Here is a 22418-nt window from a genome sequence, read left to right on the forward strand (position 1 = left end):
CACTTTCCAGTTCTCTCTCTAACCACTGAGAGTGGTTAGCTCTTCTGGAGCCGACATGTCCATTTTTCTGATCTAAAACTTACCTTGTTATATTTCCTTCTTGCCAGCCAGCCACGGGTGTAAGATTGGATTGTAATGGTGGCCACCAGAATGAGCTGGTACAGGCGACACACCAGATATCGCCGCCAGTGTTTCTGAATGATAACCGCAGCCCAGGCTTGTTTTAGCATCCTGGCGTTCAGTACGTGTCTGAAATTCAAATCACAGAGATATTAATTACACTTTAAATACTTGTAATTATTCTGAATAGTACACAAGATGAGTAATGCATTTCATCCAGAATTCGGGGACCTCGGCCGTGGCTAGGATTCTCCAGTCCCGCTGCAGTGAATGGCGTTTTGGCTGAGCGCCAAATTCTCCATCCTCGCTGGCAGCAATGGCAGGGTACACAAGATCGGAGAATCCCGTCCACCGTCTAACACATGCTGACAAACTACCAGCTCCTGCAGCTTTCCACAATGAACAAAGTGTGAACCTTGACAATGTTTTATTTTCCCCATCTCCATGAGAGGGAGCACTTGACACAACTAAAAATTGGACAATCTTTATTTCCACCTGAAGTGATCCCTTGATTAACAAACAATTAAGTCTAACTTAAGAAATCGGCCAACCTAACTAACAGAAATAACGACTAAACATGCGGCAAAGAAGAATCTTCTTTTTGCCTCTGTTGTAGTATGAGGGAGCCTGACATAGCAAGAGTTAATGTGGAACTGGGAAACAGTGTGAGATAAAGAGACACATGATCTGTGACATGGGTCAGTCGTGGACTGGACAGAGACCTGGGTAGAAGCAAGCATGGAGAGTTCTCATAGCTTGGGCTATACTCTGTATAATTTTAAGTTTATTTACTAGTTCACAAATAGGCTTACATTTACATTGCAATGAAGTTACCATGAAAATCTCCTAGCTGCCACACTGCAGCGCCTGTCCAGGTACACTGAGATAGAATTTAGCATGGACTACGCACCAATGCCACACTCGTCCAAGACCAGAAAATCCCTCCCAAGGTCAACAGACCTTTGCATGGTCCGCGTCTACTATGATTCCTGTGGCAGGCAGGATGGGAACATTTTGCTCTAAGTGTTTCTTGATATTATAGAGCTGTACATCAGGGCAGCATGGTGGCACAGTGGTTAGCACTGCTACTTCACAGCACCAGGGTCCTGGTTCAATTCTGGATTTGGGTGACTGTATGGAGTCTGCACGCTTGCCTCATTTCTGTGTGGGTTTCCTTCGCGTGTTCCGGTTTCCTCCCACACTCCAAAGATATGAAGGTTAGGTGGATTGGCCATGCTAAATTGCCCCTTGGTGTCCCAAGATGTGTAGGTTGGATGAATTAGCCATGGGAAATGTGGGGAGTTACAGGGATAGGGCAGGGGGGAGGATCTGGGTAAGGTGCTCTGTCAGAGAATTAGTGCAGACACAACGGGCTGAATGGCCTCTTCTACACTGTAGGGATTCTATGAATAACATTATTTACAGTCGTATTAGCTGCTGATTTAAAGATAAAAATAAAGCCCAAGTTTGATTGCTGCATCATACCGATGGAAAAATGAAGTTTATCCCCACTGAGAATCTGCACAAGAAGTATGATGGAGCCAGAGGCTAAATATATTTCTTGGTGTCAGCGCAAAATCAACAAAAAAGAAGTGTTAAGAGCACCGGACATTTCATTCACATCAGCGAGATATTCCACTGGTTAGTAATCTGAGTTAGAACCACAGGCACAGGTGGAGAACTGGATTCCAAAAATCAAATTATTGTCCTCAGAAAATGCTCATGAAATTTGACTTTAATTCTCCTGTCCTAAAATGCCAGTTCAGCTGTGAAAATACTTTCAACCTGGTTATGTGTGAAATTTGAGTATGTAAATTGGTCAATGGCAACTTTAGTAGACTTCGGATGAAGAAACAAAATAATATTTCAAGGAACAGCTAAATCCACTATGCTATGTCTAAGATTACAGCGGTTAACCACAAAAAAGCAACAGTAAATTAACCTTTTAACACAGTGATGGAAATGACATCTTGGTACACTAATCCCATCTCCATCCATAGATATATTGTTGCGATGAGATACTCTCCACAGTGTTGTTCTGAGATAATCAATTCTGACTGTTTTCTCGGCTGTTTGATGGCAGCATGTCCAGAGGGAAAGCCATAGACGGCAGCATCATATCAAATCAAACCGCGTGGCTTGACAGATGATAACATTGTACAATGCGACCGGCTAAGCAGATAATTATTAGATTTAATTTATTGTGTCATGGGTGGCACGGTGGCACAGTGGTTAGCACTGCTGCCTCATAGCACCAGGGAGCCAGGTTCGATTCCCGGCTTGGGTTGCTGTCTGTGTGGAGTTTGCACCTTGTCTGCGTGGGTTTCCTCTGGGTGCTCCGGTTTCCTTGCACAGTCCAAAGTTGTGCGGGTTAGACGGATTGGCCATGCTAAAATTGCCCCTTAGTGTCAGGGAGATTTGTAAGGTAAATAGGTGGGTTACGGGATAGGGGCTGGGTGTAATTCTTGTCGGTGCAGGCTTGATAGACTGAAACGCCTCTTTCTGCATTGTTGGGATTCTATGATTCAAATTGGTTCCGTTTGAAGAACCTTGCTTCTGAGTGAGAAAGCTGGGGGTTCAAGCTCCATTCCAAAACCTAAACGTATATCAAGTTTGACATTTCGGTGCAGTCACAAAGAAACTGCTGCCTTGTCAAACTGAGACCCCAATTCAAAATAAAGCAAGGATTAATTTAGTGTGTTTATTTTGGAGCATTTATTCAGAAACATTTTTCCCTTTGAGGAATAGTGGGGGAAGGATTCCCAAGCTGATTATCAGTCCATTGAGCTGCATTTTGAATACTCCTTCCATGGACAAGCCCTGGAGTTGGACTTGAACCCAGAGCTTCTGGTCCAAAGTTATGGGTGCTACCCATTGTGCCACAAGATCCCCCCTTTAGCATCAAGAACAGCTTCTTCCCTGCTGCTATCAGACTTTTGAATGGACCTACCCTATATTAAGGTGATCTTTCTCTACACCCTAGCTATGACTGTAACACTATATTCGGCGCCGTCTCCTCCCCCTCTCTATGTGCAGTATGCTTTGACTGTATAGAGCGCAAGAAACAATACTTTTCACTATATACCAATACAAGTGACAATAATGAATCAAATCAAAATCAAAATCATTTACTCCTCAACTAACTAAATACACCTCATCTTGTCACTCATCTCATTGTTGGATGGTGTTGTGTTTCGGTTGAGGGCAGCATTTGTTTACAATGGGCAAGGTTCTCCAGCCTCCCAGCAGTGTGTATCCCGCCAGTGGAAGGTGGCGCGCTGTTTGCTAGCGGCAGGATTCTCTGGTCCCACCAATGGGAATTCCCGTTGAGGTCACCTCACGCCAGCGGGAAACCCACGGGTGGGGATACGCTGCCGGCGGGACTGGAGAATCCCGCAGGCATGAACGATTGGTGAATTCCAGCCTACGTTTCACTGTGGATCACTCTGAGGATTTTATATTGCTGCAAATACTATTCTTACTTATAAATGCGCAGGTTCATTACACTTAGTAAACCGCTGCCTTGAATCAGATTGTTTAATCATTTTAAGCGCTGTTGTAAATGGTAGTGCTGGAAGAAGTGTTATTACCGTACAGCGCGGTGCCCACGAACGTATTGCTGAATGATTATAGCAGCTTGTTTCAACTCAAGGAACTTTTTGCGCTGAATCCAGCAACGCAGATTCTTCTGTATAGTGACTGATGCTGCCCGAAGTTTATCCGCCCGTAACTTCTCCAGATACGCCACTTGCCCCGCACGAAAGAAGATCTTCGTCTTACCAAACTGATATTGGTTTGGATCCTGCAGGTGACAGAGAAGTGAACACTTATTCACTTGTTTGCAAAATGTAACAACTAAAATAAGGAGCACAAAGCCTATATTTCTTAACTTTTTATTAACCGACTGATGTAGAGATGAAATAATCGCCATCTGTCACTTGTTCATAGAATCCCTACAGTGCAGAAGGAAGCCATTCAGCCCATCGAGTCTGCGCTGACCACAATCCCACCTAGGCCCTACTCCCATAACCCCAAATATTTATCCTGTTAATCCTCCTGACACTAGAGTCAATTCAGCACGACCAATTAACCTAACCCGCGCATCTTTGGTCTGTGGGGGAAAGCCGGAGCACCCGGAGGAAACCCATGCGCACCATAAGGAGCAGAATTAGGCCACTCGGCCCACCGCGTCTGCTCCACTATTCAATCATGGCTGATATTTTTCTCATCCCCATTCCCCTGTCTTTCCCCCATAATCCCTAATCCCCTTATTAGGCAAGAACCTGTCTACCTCTGTCTTAAAGACAAACAGATAAAATATATAAGGACTAGGAGCAGGGATAGTAATCCAGCTCCTCAACCCTACTCAGTCACTCAATATGATCATGGTTGATATAATCTCAGCCTCATCTCCACCTCCCTGTCCCCTCCCCACAACCCTTCATTCCACAATTAATTAAAAACCTATCTATCTCCTCCTTCAATGCATTTAGCGTTCCGGCGTCCACTGCACTCTGGGGTAGGGAATTCCACGGATTCATGGTCTTTCCGAGTGAAGTAATTCCTCCTCAGTTCTATTTTAAATCTGCCACCCCTTTGCCTAAAACTACGATCTCTCGTTCTCGAATGTCCAACAAGGGGAAACACCTGCTCTGCATCTTTGCTGTCAATCTCCTTTAGCATCTTAGATTCGTAGAATCTCTACAATGCAGAAGGAGGCCATTCAGCCCTGCACCAACAGGAATCCCATTCAGGCTCCTATCCCCATAACGCCACGTATTTACCCTGATAGTTCCCCTGAGACTAAGGGGCAATTTTGCATGGCTAACCAACCTAATCAGCTCGTCTTTTGGGAGGAATTGTGGGAGGAAACCAGAGCACCTGGAGGAAACCCACATAGACATGGAGAGAATGTGCAGACTCCACACAGACAGTGACAAAAGGCTGGAACTGAGCCAGGGCTCTTGTTGTTGTGAGGCAGCAGTGCTAACCTGATAGACCTCAGTTTGATCTCCTCTCATTCTAAGGCAGAGGACAATGCTAGGTTGGACAACAGTGATCTAGCTGAAAAGTGTCTTAAAACACTGACCTGAATTAAATGCTTCAAGACTTCTTTGCAAATCTGTTTTTTATCACCCAGTGCAAGATCTTGTTCGGACATCAGAATGCGATAACGGCTGAAAAACTCAAAATAAGTCCACCTAAAAACATGGAAGAAATATTGATGGCAGGTGATGTTCCATTAAACTTTCAGCTGTAAGGGAAGAGCTGCAGAAAGACTGGGTTTACCTGGACGGATAACTCTGTGCGCTGATCCTAATGGTTTCCAGAACACCGCAGGCCCTTAGCTGTTGAACAACTCTCTTTGAATTGTACCTAAAAACAGAAGCTAACAATGTAGCCCTCCTGACACTTAAGTTACGAAGGTGACATTTTTCTCAATGCTATTATGACAAGTAAATCCTTTCATTTGAAAAGTTACAATGATAAAGCGATACAACTTACTCAAACGGGAGCTTAGAATCATTCGGTTTAATGCAACGTACATAGTGAGGTGTTGTAGCATTAAGGGTCTCCATAAGCAGATGCAAAGAATTACGGAACTGTAATTGTCATTTAAATAGGGTTAGAAGTATATTGTTGCTTTATAACAATGTTAAAACATCTCGACAGAGAAAATGACTCTCTGAATGATTATACCTTACTGCCCACAGTTGTCCGATGTTCTTTGTTGAAGGATTTGAACCCTGGTCTTGCAGGCCTGACTTTAATGTGTGCATTCAAATTCCCTGTAGATGATTCATTTTCTTGAAAAAAATCAGCCAGGAGATGCAACTGTGTAGTTAAAATATAAAGAAAAAATGGAGAAAGATTAGATTTAATGCAATGAGTTTAAATTTTCCATATCACAATTCATATATCAGAGCTTTAATGTAGTTTGATTATCTACACTAGGCCTTTGTGGCATTATGGTTGCTTCACAAGCTCAGTTCAAACTCTATCTGGGGTAAAGGAGTCCTTACCTTTCTGTGTGGGACTCCCATGCGTGACCCGGTGGCCCAGTGGTTAGCACTGCTGCCTCATAGCACCAGAGACCGGGGTTCAGTTCTGGCCTTGGGTGACTGTGTGGAGTTCACATGTTCTCCCTGTGTCTGTGTGGATTTCCTCCGGGTGCTCTGGTTTCCGCCCACAGTCCAAAGATGTACAGGTTATGTGGATTGGCCATATTAGTGTCCAAAGAAGTGTAGGTTCGGGGAATTGGCCATGGTAAATGTGTGGGGATTACAGGGATAGGGAGGTAAGGGGGCCTGGATGAGATACTCTGTCAGAGAGTTGGTGCAGATTCAATGGGCCACATGGCTTCTTCTGACTGTAGGGATTCAATGAGAAGTCCCCCTGCACCCCTTAAAGGAAATTTTTCAATATGGAAAATCACTCAGCTTTTGGGGTTCTTCTGGCGCAATCTCCTCTTCCCACTAAACTGGTCTGGCAGAGAAGCCATAATGGGCTTTCGGTGTCGGTCTCCAGATAAAATTACATTGGACTCTGAAATGATCTGCATATTTAACAAAGGGACTGTCCCCTGCTTAGAGGGGAATTAGAATAGACGGGAAGACAAGCAAGCTGGCCGAGTGAAAGCCTGACGGGGGATTTTAACTGCTCATCCTGGTTTCTAGAACCATAGAACTCCCACGGTGCAGAAAGAGGCCATCTAGCCCATCAAGTCTGCACTGACTCTCCACAAGAGCATCTCATCCAGGCACTCCCCTCTGCCCCATCCCCGTAACCCCGTGTATTTACCATTACTAATCTACTTCACCTACACATTTTGGATACTAAGGGACAATTTACAATGACCAATCCACCGAACCTGCACATCTTTGAACACTAAGGGACAATTTAGCATATCCCATCCATCTAAACTACACATCTTCAACTCTTGGGAAGTGTTTCTGAGTTTTATCTTTTTAATCTCTATTTTGGGCTTTAAAATTTTCTCTTCTGTGTCATTTTTTTATGTCATATGCTGGAACTAAAAACTAGCTGTTTACCTTAGGGAGTACACATTTAGAAAGAAGTAACTAAAGCACACCATTAATCTACTCTTCTATTCCAGGAGATTCATCTTGAGGAATAAGAACTTCAGCAGAGGGCATTTTACACAACCTTTCCTCTGCAAAATGCCAGTCAGTGAATGTATAAGTTACTGGTTGCTCGAGTTATCAATTTACAGATGGGCTACACAAACATGTCATCCATAGGATCCATCGAATCCCTACAGTGAAGAAGGAGGCTATTTGACCCATCAAGTCTGTACCAACTCTCCAAGAGTATCCCATCCAGGCCCTTATCCTTGTGTTTACCCAGCTAATTCCCCTAACCTACACATCTTGGGACACTAAGGGGCAATTTAGCATGGCCAATCCACCTAACCCGCACATCTTTGGACTGTGGGAGGTAACGGAGCACCCGGAGGAAACCCACACAGACACGGGGAGAATGTGCAAACTCCACACAGATAGTCACCCAAAGCCGGATTCGAACCCGGATCCCTGGCACTGTAAGGCAGTGTAAAGTTTTTTGCCATTGTTGACCTATTCATGTCCTGCCCAGAAACCAAAGTCCATCAAGTGAACAATTAAGTTGCAAATGTGACTAGGTAGTAAATTCTGCATTGGCAAAACTAGTGTCCTTGCAACTGTTTTAATTTGCCTATGTTGTGAGACGCACGGCGGCACAGTGGTTAGCACTGCTGCCTCACAGCACCAGGGACCCGGGTTCAATTCCTGACCTGAGTCACTGTCTGTGTGGAGTCTCCCCGTGTCTGCGTGGGTTTCCTCCGGATGCTCCGGTTTCCTCCCACATGCTGGTTAGGTGCGTTGGCCATGCTAAATTCCCCCTCAGTGTACCCGAACAAGTGCTGGAGCGTGGTGACTAGAGGATCATCACAGTAATTTCATTGCAGCGTTAATGTAAGCCTACTTGTCACACTAAAAAAAATAAACTTTAAACAATTTTTTCAGCCACTGTTCAGAAACAAGTCTTGCGTTTGCAGCTGTTTCACTGTTTAATAAAAATGGGACAGAATTCAGCTCCAAAGGAATTAGGGAAAGATGCCACTGGATGTAGTTCGGCAGAGAAAGGGACATTGAAGGAAAATGAATCCTCATTTCAGCTACAATTGCACCATGCACAGTCACCCTGTTTGGAATTAAAACACAAGGCGAGAAAGAAAAGGACTTTTATGTGGGAAATGACACTGCAAAAACTAGCTGAAACAGGCAAACGATTACATGCAAGAAATTCTGTGCTGTCTTCACATTCAGTTACATGGGTAAGTTGGGTGTAGAGAGATATGTGGGCAATTGAGACTAACTTAGGGGTTTAAAAAAAGGGTAGCACGGACAAGTTGGGCCGAAGGGCCTGTTTCCATGCTGTAACCCTCTATGACTTTATATGGATTAAGGTTAACAGAACAGAATTTGAAACGAGCATGTGAAGCAAGTGTCCGAGTGTTGTGGAATTTGCCGGAAAGGTTTTCCTGCTCTTATCCCTGTAAGCAAAATTGGTAACTTTCCTTACGTGCAGAGATGATCACAAACCTTACTTTTCTTCAGTACATTAATCAGTTCTTCGTACAAGGTGTCCCGGTTCTTTTCGAGGAAACCGTCACATTCATATTGAACCTTGCCAAAACAATACAATAGGGTTTATTACAATACGTCAGCTCGGTAAACCCCAGTCTCCACAGTTCACAGCCACACTGTTAATAATGCAGATTCTCAAGGATGCTGTGAAAACGCAGCCACTCCGGCAACCTCTTACCTTGTCTGCAAAGTGCACGACGATGAAGGCTTTACTCAACATTCTAGGCTTCTCAAAGAGAGGAGTTTTATTTAAGTAATTATTCTCCAGTTTCTGAAGCCAGTTTTCCTCTCTCCCTTGTGGCAACTGTATGAAGAAATTTTAAAAAATCAATTTGATATCGATAACCTGGAAACTGCTGTTTGTGCCAAGTTTATGAGTCACCGTATGATTATATTGACACAGGTTCATTCTGGAAACACAACTTAAATTGCACATTCCTGACATTTAAAACAAACCCGCTACTGTCAAAATAATATTTACAAATTCCTCTTGATCTTCCCACCCATAGAAATCATAGAAACCCTACAGTGCAGAAAGAGGCCATTTGGCCCATCGAGTCTGCACCAACCTCAATCCACCCAGGCCCTACCCCCATATCCCTACATATTTACCCACTAATCCCTCTGGCCTACGCATCTCAGGACATTAAAGGGCAATTTTAACATGGCCAATCAACCTAACCCGCACACCTTTGGATTGCCACCTCCAACCCCTTGCTATTATACTTATTCTGGAAAAATCCGGAGAGAGTTGATCACCAAACAGTACCCACTGTGCCCCTTGGTTTTTCAAGTCTATTGGCCTTGCATCGTCATCACATAGACTGCAGCACTTCACCACCACCTTCCTAAGGGCAATTAGGGATGGGCAGTAAAATTGCTGGCCTGGTCAGAGAAGGCCATGTCCTGGGAAACGGGACGGAGGGAGGGAGGGAGGGAGAGATGGACAGGGGACTTCCTCTTAAGCCTCTTACTCAGCTGGGCTAAGTTGGCCATTAACAGGTCCAAGCCACGGGCAGTTGAAGGGGGTAATCCAATCTAAATGTCTGCCCCTGTGCCATGGCCATGTTCATGGCGAGGTGGTGGTCTTGGCGAGGGAACATGAGGTGTCCACTGGCACATTTCCTGCTCCCCTTGACAGTTGTGCACCGAGACAGCAGGGATGCTTCATCATCCCTGAGAATGAAGATTTAATTTGATGTTTTATGTTAGTTATAGCCTCTCTTGTTAGTTTATTCGATTGATTTTCTTTAGCTTACTAAAGCATAAAGAGAGGACACTGGGTTACTGGGCAGGAGGCAGATGTATGTAAACCTGTAATACAAATTCTCAGAGAGAACAATGCAGGTCGGGTTCCATTCTTCACCAGCTGACTTGGTACAGGTTATCACAATGGCCTACTGCGTTAGTGATCAGATCTCCTCAGCCTCAATTCCCAGGTGAATTCCCTTGCGTGCTGAAGGATTTGTTTGACCTAATTTCTTATAGACAGTATGGGGCGGCGATAGCCTAATGGTATTATTGCTGGACTATTAATCCAGAAACTCAGCTAATATTCTAGGGACCGTGCATGCAGATAGTGGAGTTTGAATTCAATAATAAACAATCTGGAATTAAGAGTCTGCTGATGACTATGAAATTATTTTCAATTGTCAGAAAAATCCATCTGGTTCACTCATGTCCTATAGCGAAGGGAATCTGCCATCCTTACCTGGTTTGGCCTACGTATGACTCCAGAGCCACAGCAATGTGGTTGACTCTCAACTGCTCGCGGGCTACTAGGGATGGGCAATAAATTTGGCCATGCAGCAATGCCCATGTATGAATAAAAAAGCTAGCAATTATTTAACCCATTTCCTTCTTGTTGTATCACAGTTTGGTATGGCTCCTGCTCTGCTCAAGACCTTAAGGAACTACAAAAGGTCGTGAATGTAGCCCAATCCATCACGCAAACCATCCATTGACTCTGTCTACACTTCCCACTGCCTCGGCAAAGCAGCCAGCATAATTAAGGACCCCACGCACCCTGGACATTCTCTCTTTCACCTTCTTCCATTGGGAAAAAGATATAGAAGTCTAAAGTCAAATACCAACTGACTCAAGAACAGTTTCTTCCCTGCTGCTGTCAGACTTTTGAATGGACTTACCTTGCATTAATTTATCTTTCTCTACACCCTTGCTATGACTGTAACACTACATTCTGCACTCTCTCATTTCCTTTTTTATGAACAGTATGTTTTGCCGGTATAGCGCGCAAGAAACAACACTTTTTACTGTATGTTAATACACGTGGCAATAATAAATCAAATCAAATCAAATCTTACCAGGCACTCCTCATCCAAAAGTTCCAGTATTCCCATCTTAGCTTCGATCAAATCAATGCAAGGCTGGTTGTCATTGAATTCTATCAATGCCCACGGAATGTCTTCCTTCATATATTCATCTTGTTCCAGTTTAAACACATGCTGGAGAGATTTTATATCTAAAGTGTTTAATTTGCATTTTTTTCATTGCAGATAAGATAAGCTTACAGACGATGATTAAGTTCAGATATTGTACAGCTTTCATTCCACAGAACTGGTTAAAATAAGTGTCAAAATGATGAACAGGCAACAGAATTAAAATGTCAGTGTGCAATTTAAATACTTACCAAGTTAAATTGTTGTTGCAGTTTCTCGTTTGCATAATTAATACAAAACTGTTCAAAACTATTCACGTCAAAGGTTTCAAACCTAAAATAATAATTTTGCAAATTTATACAGGAAGAAATAACGATACATGGAATTCCTACAGTACAGAAGGAGGCCATTCTGCCCATCAAGTCTGCATTGACAACAATCTCATCCAGACCCTATCCCATTACCCCACGTATTTACCCTGCTAGTCTCCCTGACACTAAGGGGCAATTTAGCATGGCCATTCCATCTAACCTGCACATCTTTGGAGTGTGGGAGGAAACTGGAGCACCCAGAGGAAACCCACATAGACATGGGGAGAATGTGCAACCTCCACACAGACAATGAACAAAGGCTGGAATTGAACCCAGCTTCCTAGTGCTGTGAGGCAGCAGTGCTAACCACTGTGTCACCGTGCTGTCCCCTAACTTCTCTGGAGCAAATTTAGTTGGATTGTCAATTACTAACCCTGAAACGCAGCTCCATGTTTCTCACCTGCCTTTCCAAAATCAGCCCGGGTAAGAATAGTGCAGTGAGGTGAGTTCTTGAGGGGTTTTTGAGAGTCGGGAGAAAGATTCATACACTCCCTTTTTACAACACTACCGTCTGTAAAGCAGCTCGGTTTAGAGGTAAGTGGGTGTTCCTGTGGGGCTTTGGCGGACTGAGGGGGGAGTAGTCAGGTGGGCTGTGAGGGGGTATTTGGGTCAGGGGTAGGTGAGGGTCTTGTGGGGGGTGGTGATGTGGGGGATACTACGGGTGGGGTCAGTACTATAGTTAATCATAGAATCCTCATAATGCAGAAGGAAGCCTTTCAGCCCAACCCAGGCCCTGTCCCCGTAACCCCAGTCACCCAGAAGTTAGAAGTGGTTTAAATTCTAACATTTTCCAGGTAACTATTGCAGTAAGACAGTTGAAAATATCCAAGGTTTGCAATTTAAATCTGAATTTCAGATGGTTCCCAGTACAGTGCAAGAGGGCAAGGAGTCAGAGTAGGACATTCAGTCCCTCAAGCATGCTTCACTATTCAATAAGATCATGGCTGATCTGCTCAGAGCTCCAACCCCACACTCATGCCAACTTTCGCCCCCTTGTTAATCAAGAATCTATCTAGCTCTGCCTTAAAATACTCATAACTCTGCTTCCACTGAGAAATAGAGTTCCAGATTCACCAGCCGCTGAGAGAAAACATTTCTCCTCATCTCTGTCTTAAATGAGCGGCTCTGTATTTTTAAGCACTGACCCTGAGTTCTAGATTCTCTGGCAAGAGGAAACACCCTCTCCACACCCACCCTGTCAATACCCCTCGGGATCTTAAAGGTTTCAATCAAGTTGTCTCTCACTCTTCTAAACTCTGGTGGATATGAATCTAACCTCTCCAACCTTTCCTCAAAGATAATTCGTCCACTCCTGGGATTATTTTAGGAAAACTTCTCTGAACTGTTTCTATCTCATTTACATCTTTCCTTGTGTAAGGAGACCAATACATGTATACAATGTCTAACCAATGCTCTATGTAACTGATTGTTGGACTGATGTTGTGAGACTTCTTACTATGTAACTGAAACATAATTTCTCTATTTTTGAGCAGTGGTTAGCACTGCTGCCTCACAGCGCCAAGGACCCGGGTTCGATTCCTGGCCTGGGTCACTGTCAGTGCAGAGTCTGCATGTTCTCCCCGTGTCTGCACAGAATTCCTCTGGGAGCGCCAGTTTCCTCCCACAGTCTGAAAGATGTGCTGGTTAGGGTGCATTGACCTGAACAGGCGCCGGAGTGTGGTGACTAGGGGAATTTCACAGTAATTTCATTGCAGTGTTAATGTAAGCCCTACTTGTGACTAATAAATAATCTTTACTTTTACTTTTCAATTCCCCGCGGCAATAAACAATAACATTCTATTAGCTTTACTAATTACTTGCTGGAGCTGTATACTGCTGCTATATCCCTGCTCAATTGCTTGTGGATTTTCATTTAATTTGTCTGGTACTAAGTCTCAAAATGGGAACGTGGCAATACCACCCTGTTAACATTGACAGTGCACTGGATCCCTACCAAAGGGGGCCTACCACCAAGAATCCAAACCACAAGCCTGTTCCAGCAGTAGGGATCTATTAATATTCAAATAGAGGTACGATAGCTTAAATAGGATCCCATTTGCCATTTTTCATTTGAATGTGGTTTGGCTTGTACTGGGACATCCCCACCCTTGGAGTTCCACCACAGCAGCCACCAGAATTTTCCAAGCTGTGGCTGAAGTGGACGTAGATCGATAGACCTCAATCCAGTAAGTTGTCTGTTTGGTGCACTGTAATTTATTGGCTTGATGTGAATGAAATGGGACCTCAAAATCATGGCTGCCTCTTCACTTGCCGTTCCATCAATCAACCACCCGAACCTCCGAACTGAACTATTAACTTCACAATATGTCTTTACCCAGAAAGGTTTTCACTTGTCGATGAGCACTTCAAATTTAAGCCAAATTTTAGGCTTCACAACTTTGACTACACAGATAATGGAAGCTCCCAGAACAAGTACAGTGTGAGCCTGTTATAACGCAATGGTTGGGGTCCATAAAATGCTATCGCGAAAAAAGTGGGGTCACGCTAAATTGGGGTGCTATAGTTACATTATGGATGATCTTGGCGTCTGCCTGTTTGTTTATACAATTACTACACACTTCATTAAATTTTACAAACATTTTGATTGGCAACTCCAAGCTAGTTTAAGACAGGCAGTGGGGGTGCCTATTTACACAAACTCTTTCATTAACTGTGAAGTACTTCCTCTTTTGAACAACTGTCTAATGTAATTTTTTTCTAAGTGAGAACCTCTTTTATCTGAACTGGACAAGCGGGGAAAGCAAGTGTTTTCTGTCCACAATTTCTTTCCAAAGCAAATTATTTTCACTTTCGAAATAGATTGCAGTAACCAAAAACTTTTCAGTTCCCCGGAAAGAGCAAAAAAGGGTCCACTGATTCATCGCGTTATATCCGAATTCGCGCTAAATTGGGGCGTGTAAAATCGGGGTTTCACTGTACTGACGTTTCCCTGTAAAACGTGCATGACAGTTACTTGATATTTTCATTACCCATAGATGTCCAGGACACCGATGAATGTGTGCTTTTTGCCAGAAAACTGTAAAGCCTTGTTAATGTTTTCCACAATGCAGCTGAACAGATGGGCGTAGATGTGTTTGGCCAAGGCATCTCTGGCATTGATAGCTTGAACCTTGGTCATGGGTTTGATCACAGTGTCTGAGGTAGTCGCAATCTTTCTGTGGCAGAGCCCATAAGCCATTTCCTCCAGCTTTATCTCCAGGAGTTGGGAAAATACTTTCAGGTGATAATCATCGTGCTGTTTGACAGAATTCAATAAATGACAGTGAGGGTTAAAACAGGTTAATTCTTCAAATTACATCCTCAGTTGCTGCGTGTGCTCCTATTCCTTCACAATTAATTAAAACATTATTGTGTAAAGGTTTTGCGTAGACTGACTAATGACTTAGCACGAATAGTTACGGGACCGGTTAATACAGCACACAAGGAGGCCATTTGGTCCATCATGGCCCCCACTGACCCACGCTTTGAACACAGAACATTACAGCGCAGTACAGGCCCTTCGGCCCTCAATGTTGAGCCTACCAGTGGAACCAATCTAATGACCCCCTAACCATAGAACATAAAAATTGGTCTGCAATTTTCTTCCTGCTTCTGTATACAAAGGCCAGAATTCTCCGGCCATTCACGCCTCGTCGCCACTGCCAGACAGGACGGAGAATTTAGCACTCAGCCAAATCTACGTTCACTGCAGCGGAGCGGGAGAATCCCGCTGGTGTGAATGGCCAGAGAATCCTGCCCAAATTACCCACTGAGTCTGTTTCCGCCACACTTTCAGACAGTATGGGTGAGATTGGCTGGCCTCCCTGTGGCGTGATTCTTGGCGGCGGGAGGCAGTGTTGTTGTTGGCCGGTGGCAGGATCTTCTGATCCTGCTGTTTTCATGATGTGGAGATGCTGGCGTTGGACTGGGGTAAACACAGTAAGAGGTCCCACAACACCAGGTTAAAGTCCAACAGGTTTCTTTGGCAGTAAATGCCGCTAGCTTTCGGAACGCTGTTCCTGATCAGAACTCCCCACTCACCTGACGAAGGAACAGCGTTCCGAAAGCTAGTGGCGTTTACTACCAAATAAACCTGTTGGACTTTAACCTGGTGTTGGGAGACTTCCTGCTGTTTTCAACAGGATTTCCCATTGATTTCAATCCACACCACTGAGAAGATCCTGCCAACAAGAAGAGCCGGAAGGTTTCAGGTTTAGTAGAGTTTTTAAAACTTCCATCATCACCTGGAACCTTTCCTCATTATTTTAAATCTATTTTCTCTGGCAATGCTCCTGGCAGTGGAAACATTTTCTCTTGTCATTAATTTTGAAGAGGTGGGTTGGGTCAGGAGGGTAGTGGAGTCGGATTGGGAAGGGTAATCAGTTCAGTGGGATGGTCAACTCAGGTGGGGTGGGGTGTGGTGGCGTGGTAGGAGTGGTAGTCGGAAAGTTTGTGGGGTAGACAGGAGCGGATTGGGGACGGTAGTCAGGGAGAGGGGTGGGGAGTGGTGATTGGGTGGGTCAGTAGTGTAGTTATCCTGATGTTAGAGTAAGCTCTAATCTGTCTAACGTTTCCCGGAATTGTCTGAAGTCTCGGACACATTGACAGAGGTTCCTGGAGAGCAGGAGAATAGGTCATTGGAAGTTGAAATTTCCTGGTCAATTCCCACAAAAATCTGGACATCAGGACTTCCACAGAGTCGCAAGGTGCATTTCCAAACATTTGCCCAATCTCCAAGGATCTGGAGACAGGAAGATTTGGTCCATTGAATACAATCAAACACAGAGTTAAAGGATCTTCAATTAAAACAAAATCTTAACCTGGACTGTTTATTCTTTTCAAGTCAGGAGCTTCACTGAAATGCAGCATACAAGAACATACTGAAGATTTGAGAGCCACAACTTACTTTGACTGAAGATTTCTCATCTCCTACAGCTCTGATTTCTACATTTCCTAAGTGCAGAATTCCTCCCAGCACTTTGAAGATGTCCATCTGAAAGTCTTCATTCAAGCCTGCAACACAGATCTCATTTTTAGGCTTGGGTCAGATTTGAAGAGCACAATTTTATTGAAAGCCGTCGTGAGCCAAAACTGATGAAATGTTACAGAAAATAAATCTTCACGAATAAGGAAAACTGCCTGTTAAAGACAGAGGGATTTTATGGCCTCGCTCGTCCCAAAACCATAAAATCCCACCCAAAGTCAACAGACCTTTCCACGGCCCGCCCCTCACCTGCTCGGATTTCCGTGGCTGATGGGCAGGTAAAATTCTGGCTATACTCTGTCTGGATTCTATTATCAACCACAGGCTTAAACATTTTAAAGTTCAATCCGGCCTATCCATTAACCTTTCTGTTGATTATTAATTATGAAGTGTTGTTGATGTGTCTTTTTGTCTCTTAGTTTAAATTTTACTCACACTTTTCACTGTGTTCAAAAACAGAGTTCTTACAAGTTTACCAGAAATACTAACCAGAGAACTATTTCCAATTTTTAGATTATTGATGTACACAGTTATTGGGTGAAAATAGTTTCACAGGCTTTTAAACAGGGAGCTGATCTAACTGCATATTAATAGTGTTTCATTATATGCAGTTGGAAGGCATCAACTGGAGTTTTACTGAGTGTGAATAAAGGATTCATTGGCGTGGATGAGTTAGGAAGTTTACGCCTTTCGTGTTCCACTCTGTAACTGAATCTCAGGGTGGAACTTTACAACCTCTCCTGCCAGCAGGATTTTCCAGTCCCGCCAAAGTCAATGGGCTTTCAAACAGCTCACCACATTTTAACGTTCCCACCCCACTATGATGGGGCTGTAAAATTCCACCCGAAGATTGAGTAAAGATTGGCTCTATTATCACCCTTCACCAACGGACTTTCTGGGATAGAACGAGCAGCTAACCATTAGAGTCATAGCGCAGATTTTCCAGCTACGCTCATCTGTAACCAGAAAATCCCACCCCAGTTCAATGGACCTTTGCATTGTCCTGCCCGCCACGATTCCCAGGGGTGGGAAATTTCCGTCCATTGTCCTAGAGTCATAGAGAAATACAGCACAGAAACAGGCCCTACAGCCCAGCTCATCCAGGCTGATCAGGTTTCCTAATGCCCATATCTCTGTAAACAGAGCAGCACAGTGGTTAGCACTGCTGTCTCACAGTGCCAGAGACATGGGGTTGATTCCCAGTTTGGGTCACTATCTGTGTGGAGTTTGTACATTCTCCCTGTGTCTGTGTGGGTTTCCTCCGGGTGCTCCGGTTTCCTCTCACAGTTCAAAGGCGTGCAGGTTAGGATGCATCAGCCACATTAAGTTCTCCCTCAGTGTATCCAAACAGGCGCCAGAGTGTGATGACTAGGGGGTTTTCACTGTAACTTCATTGTAGTGTGAAAGTAAACCTATTTGTGAATAATAAATAAAACATAAACCTAAACCTTTCCCATCCATGTACCTCTCACCTTAAACCAACACCCTCTAGTTTTGGACACTCCTATCCTGGGTAAAGACTTTGGTTATTCACCTTATCTATGCCCCTCCTGATTTTAGACACTTCTGTAAGGTCACCCCTCATCCTTCTATGTTCCAGGGGGAAAAAAGTCCCAGCCTGTCCAGCCTCTCCTTATAATTCAAACCTCACATTACGTGTTATTATTTTCTGATTTGCTTTTTCTTTGTATCTTGTATGATAAATTTTGCTTTGTTTAAATGAAGAGGTTACAACTGCACCTGCAAGACCAGTTTATTTGCAGCAATACAGAGAAGCTGCCTCTTGTACGGTAGAACCAAAACTTGCAAGATCCTGCACTCAAGTGAGCTGTTAACTCAGTTATGTAAATTGGCAGTGAAGTCAGCCCACCAGGTTTGTGGCACTCACAATGAAACAAACGATTGCAGAACTGAGAACGCTGTGAGTTAGGCAGGGGGTCCTTTAACATTAACAGAGTGACTACACTTCACTGTAAAGGTTAATGTCCATAACACCATTTAGGCCATCTGGAGATTGTGAGAGGCACAATATAAAATTTCCAAGTTCCTCTCCCTCCCTCTCTCTGATTTGTATTCCCATTTACCAATCGGAAATTGTCAATTCTCAGCACCATTATCTATCAAATGTTTAAAATATTAATCAATAAATTATGGTGACACAGTGGTTAGCACTGCCGCCTCACAGCACCAGGGATCTGGGTTTGATTCCTGGCTCGGGTCACTGTCCGTGTAGGGTCTACACGTGCACCCTGTGTCTGTGAGGGCTTCCTCCCGGTGCTCTGGTTTACTCCCACAGTTTGAAAGATGTGCCGGTTAGGTGCATTGGCCATGCTAAATTCTAAGTGTACCTGAACAGGTGCCAGAGTGTGAAGCGACTAGGGGATTTTTACAGTAACTTCATTGCAGTGTTAATGTAAGCCTACTTGTGATTAATAAATAAATTTAAACTTTTAAATTCCTCTCTACCAATGTTCTAACAGTGAGTACAAAGGACCAATAAAGGCTTCTTGAAACATGCATTTGTAGCTTGTAACAGTTCATGAAAATCTGTCCCTGTACGACTCTATAATTCTACAGTAACGGTCATCTACCAAAATCAAAAAAGCAGTCCAAAGATTACCATTTAAGTACCTCAGCACCTAATGAAATTTAGATTTAGTGGAGAACCCTGCTTTTGCTAATACGATGCAAACCAAACATTTTAAAGAAGATTAGTTTGGGATCTAGTCCAATTTAAAATATATCAGTGGCAATTACCTAGTTTAAAAAATAGTTCTACAACTACGGAAATGTACATAGGTTTTAAGCCTTGATTTTCAATATCAACTGAAAACTGTGGATGGGAGTTGAGGTGCATGGCAAACTGCTTGTCCTCCATGCCACAAGGAGACTTTAACTCCCAGCTCCATCTGCGTAGACCCTGCCAGCACTCCGGCCCAAATCTTAAGGAGTGAATGTAGCCCAATCCATCACACAAACCAGCTTCCCAGCCATTGACTCTGTCTACATTTCCCGCTACCTCAGCAAAGCAGCCAGCATAATTAAGAACCCCACGCACCCCGGATATTCTCTCTTCCACCTTCTTCCATCGAGAAAAAGATACAAAAGTCTGAGAGCACGAACCAGCCAACTCAAGAACAGCTTCTTCCCTGCTGCCGTCAGACTTTTGAATGGACCTACCTCACATTAAGTTGATCTTTCTCTACATCCCAATGAGACTGTAACACTACGTTCTGCACACTCTCGTTTCCTTCTCTATGAACGGTATGTTTTGTCCACATAACGTGCAAGAAACAATACTTTTCACTGTATATTAATACATGGGACAATAATAAATCAAATCAAAAAAGCTAGCTGGTAGACAGGAGCAGGATACCAGGAAGTAGCAGGGCTGTAGAGGGGACCTGAAGATAAATAATCTACAAGGGGGGAAGGTGTTGGGAGGGCCTTGTAGTCTTGGGAATGGGAGGAAGCATCTCTGCCCCATGGGGATCAATAGGAAAAAGACCAACTTGGTTTCATTTAGTCTCTTCTGGTTCATGTCCATCTTGCTGTTAAGTTGGCCCAGCCAAAAAAGCCCCAAAGATTCCTTGGGTTAAAATATATCCTCCAGTTAAAATATATTATATATAAAATATATATTTAAAAGTTTTGTCTTCAGCAGGTGTCTCACGACAATGCAGTCGGATTGTTGCACGGTCCAAGTTACCAGCCTTCCAACCTGGTTTCCCAGAGAGGTGGGCTTAAAATTCTCTCATTAAGTTTCAGTTAGAAATACCACATGGAAAAACGTGAAATACATTTCACTCATTCATTAAGAGACATTCATAAATCTCTGCGCTACTCCCATTTCTACATTGGATTATGGTTGCACAATCTTAGCTGCATTTTGGCAACTCACTCAGGTAGTTATTTTTCTTTCCACAGTGAGCCTTGCTAAGGGGAGGATGGAGGTGTACATTTGCAAAGATGTGGGGGTTTAGATTGATTGGCTGTGCTAAATTACTCCTTAGTGTCAGGGGGATTAGCAGGGTAAATATGTGGGGTTACGGGGATAAGGCCCGGGTGGGATTGTTATCAGTGCAGCCTCAATGGGCTGAATGGCCTCCTTTTGCACCGTAGGGATTCTATGATTCTTGCCAGTTTGATGCCCAGTCTCACTCGATATCTCACGATATACTTTCCCGCAGGATAGGTGAACAGGAGCAGGAATCGGAGCTGATTTTCACCTCTTAAGATGCTGACACAAATTGTCGGGTTGGTGCAGCTGAGTTCAGTTAACCCAGCGCGGAATCCTTGCTGAGTTTGGAACAGTTTCCTATCTGGGAAGCTGCGTCTTTGTGTTCACTCACCCAGCAGTAAAAATGTCTTTTGTGTTTCGATAAAGTCGGTTTGATCATTAACACCGTCAATGACAGAATTCCCACCCATGTTCACATAATTGAAGTTTTCTGCAGGACCTGTAAACAATTTAAAACATCAAATCAGAAAACGTTCATGACAACTTACGGAAGTCTTATTTCACAAGAACTTGACCTAATTATAAAGTATCACAGAATCCCTACAGAGCAGGAGGAGGCCATGTGGCCCATTGAGCCTGCACCAACTACATTCCCACCCAGACCCTATCCCCGTAACCCCACATATCTACCCGACTAATCCCCCTGACACTAAGGGGGAATTCTCCATGGCCAATCATCCTGCACACCTTTGGAGTGTGGGAGGAAACCGGAGCACCCAGAGGAAACCCACGCAGACACGGGGAGAACATGCAAACTCCACACACACTGTGACCCAAGACCAGAATTGAAGCCGGGTCCCTGGCACTGTGAGGCAGCAGCGCTAACCACTGTGCCAAAGCTATAACACAGGCCCTCACCAGTACTGTACACAGAATAATAAAGTTCCTATGATACAGATTTGTCAAGACAGTAAGCTATTAATATGCCTACCTAATTTCAGATGCTTGAACTCAGGTCGATCAGCAGAAGCACAGAGTTGGTAGAATATGTGGTAATTTCTCTCATTTTCAGCCTAGATTCATTAAATGGAAGTTGGAATCGCGTTACAATAGGGCCAAGTACAAACAAGTGCACTGATATGAACTGACATTAGATACCATAAGACCGCACTTTACAATGATGTTGAAATAAGATCTTTGCACAAAAGTAGGATACAGAAGATTAACGAGTGATTTTGCACTACATTGGAATACAAAGCTGTGAAAGAAATGAGGTTATCCAGTTGGAATTTCCTTCAATATCCTAGTTCATTCAGTGTGTGCTGGCCTGTTAGATTCAGAGTGGTTCAACTAGTTAGAAGTATAGATCAATTAATTATTTTAGAAAAAAATGAATTAAAACTATATCTGTTACTAGATAGAAATGTCATCATCAACACATTAAAACCAATCATTACATGCAAAGTTCACTTTGCATTCCTTGCAAACAAAGCAGATAAGTTCAAACCTTGTACCTTTATCAATTATCTGGGAGCTTGAGGACCCTATATTTCCCCATTTAAAAGTTTATTTATTAGTGTTATAAATAGGTTTAGGTTAACACTGCAGTTAAATTACTGTGAAGATCCCCTAGTGGCCACACTCTGGCGCCTGTTCGGATATACCAGGGGAGAATTTAGCATGGCCAATGCACCTAACCAGCACATCTTTTAGACTGTGGGAGGAAACAGAAACACCCGGAGGAAACACACGGGGAGAACATGTAGACTCTGCACAGACAGTGACCCAAGTCAGGAATCGAACTGGGGTCCCTGGCACTGTGAAGCAGCAGTGCTAACCACTGTGCTACCTTGGTTTGGCACTGTGAACACCGTGGCGCAGTGGTTAGCACTGCTGTCTTACAGCTCTAAGGGCCCGAGTTAAATTCCCGGCTTG

The 22418-nt window shown here is 43.7% G+C and overlaps 1 protein-coding gene across 3 annotated transcripts in view; it reads right to left on the reverse strand.

Annotated features, from left to right (window-relative positions):
• myo5c (myosin VC) overlaps nucleotides 1–22418 on the reverse strand; it is a 104232-nt gene that overhangs the window by 51751 nt on the left and 30063 nt on the right. For all 3 annotated transcript variants that reach the window (XM_080214170.1, XM_080214171.1, XM_080214169.1), the window contains exons 7-20: nucleotides 21475–21556; nucleotides 20875–20982; nucleotides 16445–16551; nucleotides 14529–14794; nucleotides 11419–11500; nucleotides 11093–11233; nucleotides 8947–9072; nucleotides 8724–8807; nucleotides 5821–5955; nucleotides 5626–5723; nucleotides 5410–5496; nucleotides 5210–5321; nucleotides 3711–3922; nucleotides 84–249 (exon numbers count right to left, since the gene is read on the reverse strand). In XM_080214170.1, coding sequence (XP_080070296.1) covers nucleotides 84–249; nucleotides 3711–3922; nucleotides 5210–5321; nucleotides 5410–5496; nucleotides 5626–5723; nucleotides 5821–5955; nucleotides 8724–8807; nucleotides 8947–9072; nucleotides 11093–11233; nucleotides 11419–11500; nucleotides 14529–14794; nucleotides 16445–16551; nucleotides 20875–20982; nucleotides 21475–21556 — 1806 coding nt within the window. The remainder of the gene's footprint in view (nucleotides 1–83; nucleotides 250–3710; nucleotides 3923–5209; nucleotides 5322–5409; nucleotides 5497–5625; nucleotides 5724–5820; nucleotides 5956–8723; nucleotides 8808–8946; nucleotides 9073–11092; nucleotides 11234–11418; nucleotides 11501–14528; nucleotides 14795–16444; nucleotides 16552–20874; nucleotides 20983–21474; nucleotides 21557–22418) is intronic.

This window comes from Carcharhinus amblyrhynchos, chromosome 28 (assembly GCF_965287045.1).
Source record: "Carcharhinus amblyrhynchos chromosome 28, sCarAmb.v2.hapA, whole genome shotgun sequence".
NCBI lineage: Eukaryota > Metazoa > Chordata > Chondrichthyes > Carcharhiniformes > Carcharhinidae > Carcharhinus > Carcharhinus amblyrhynchos.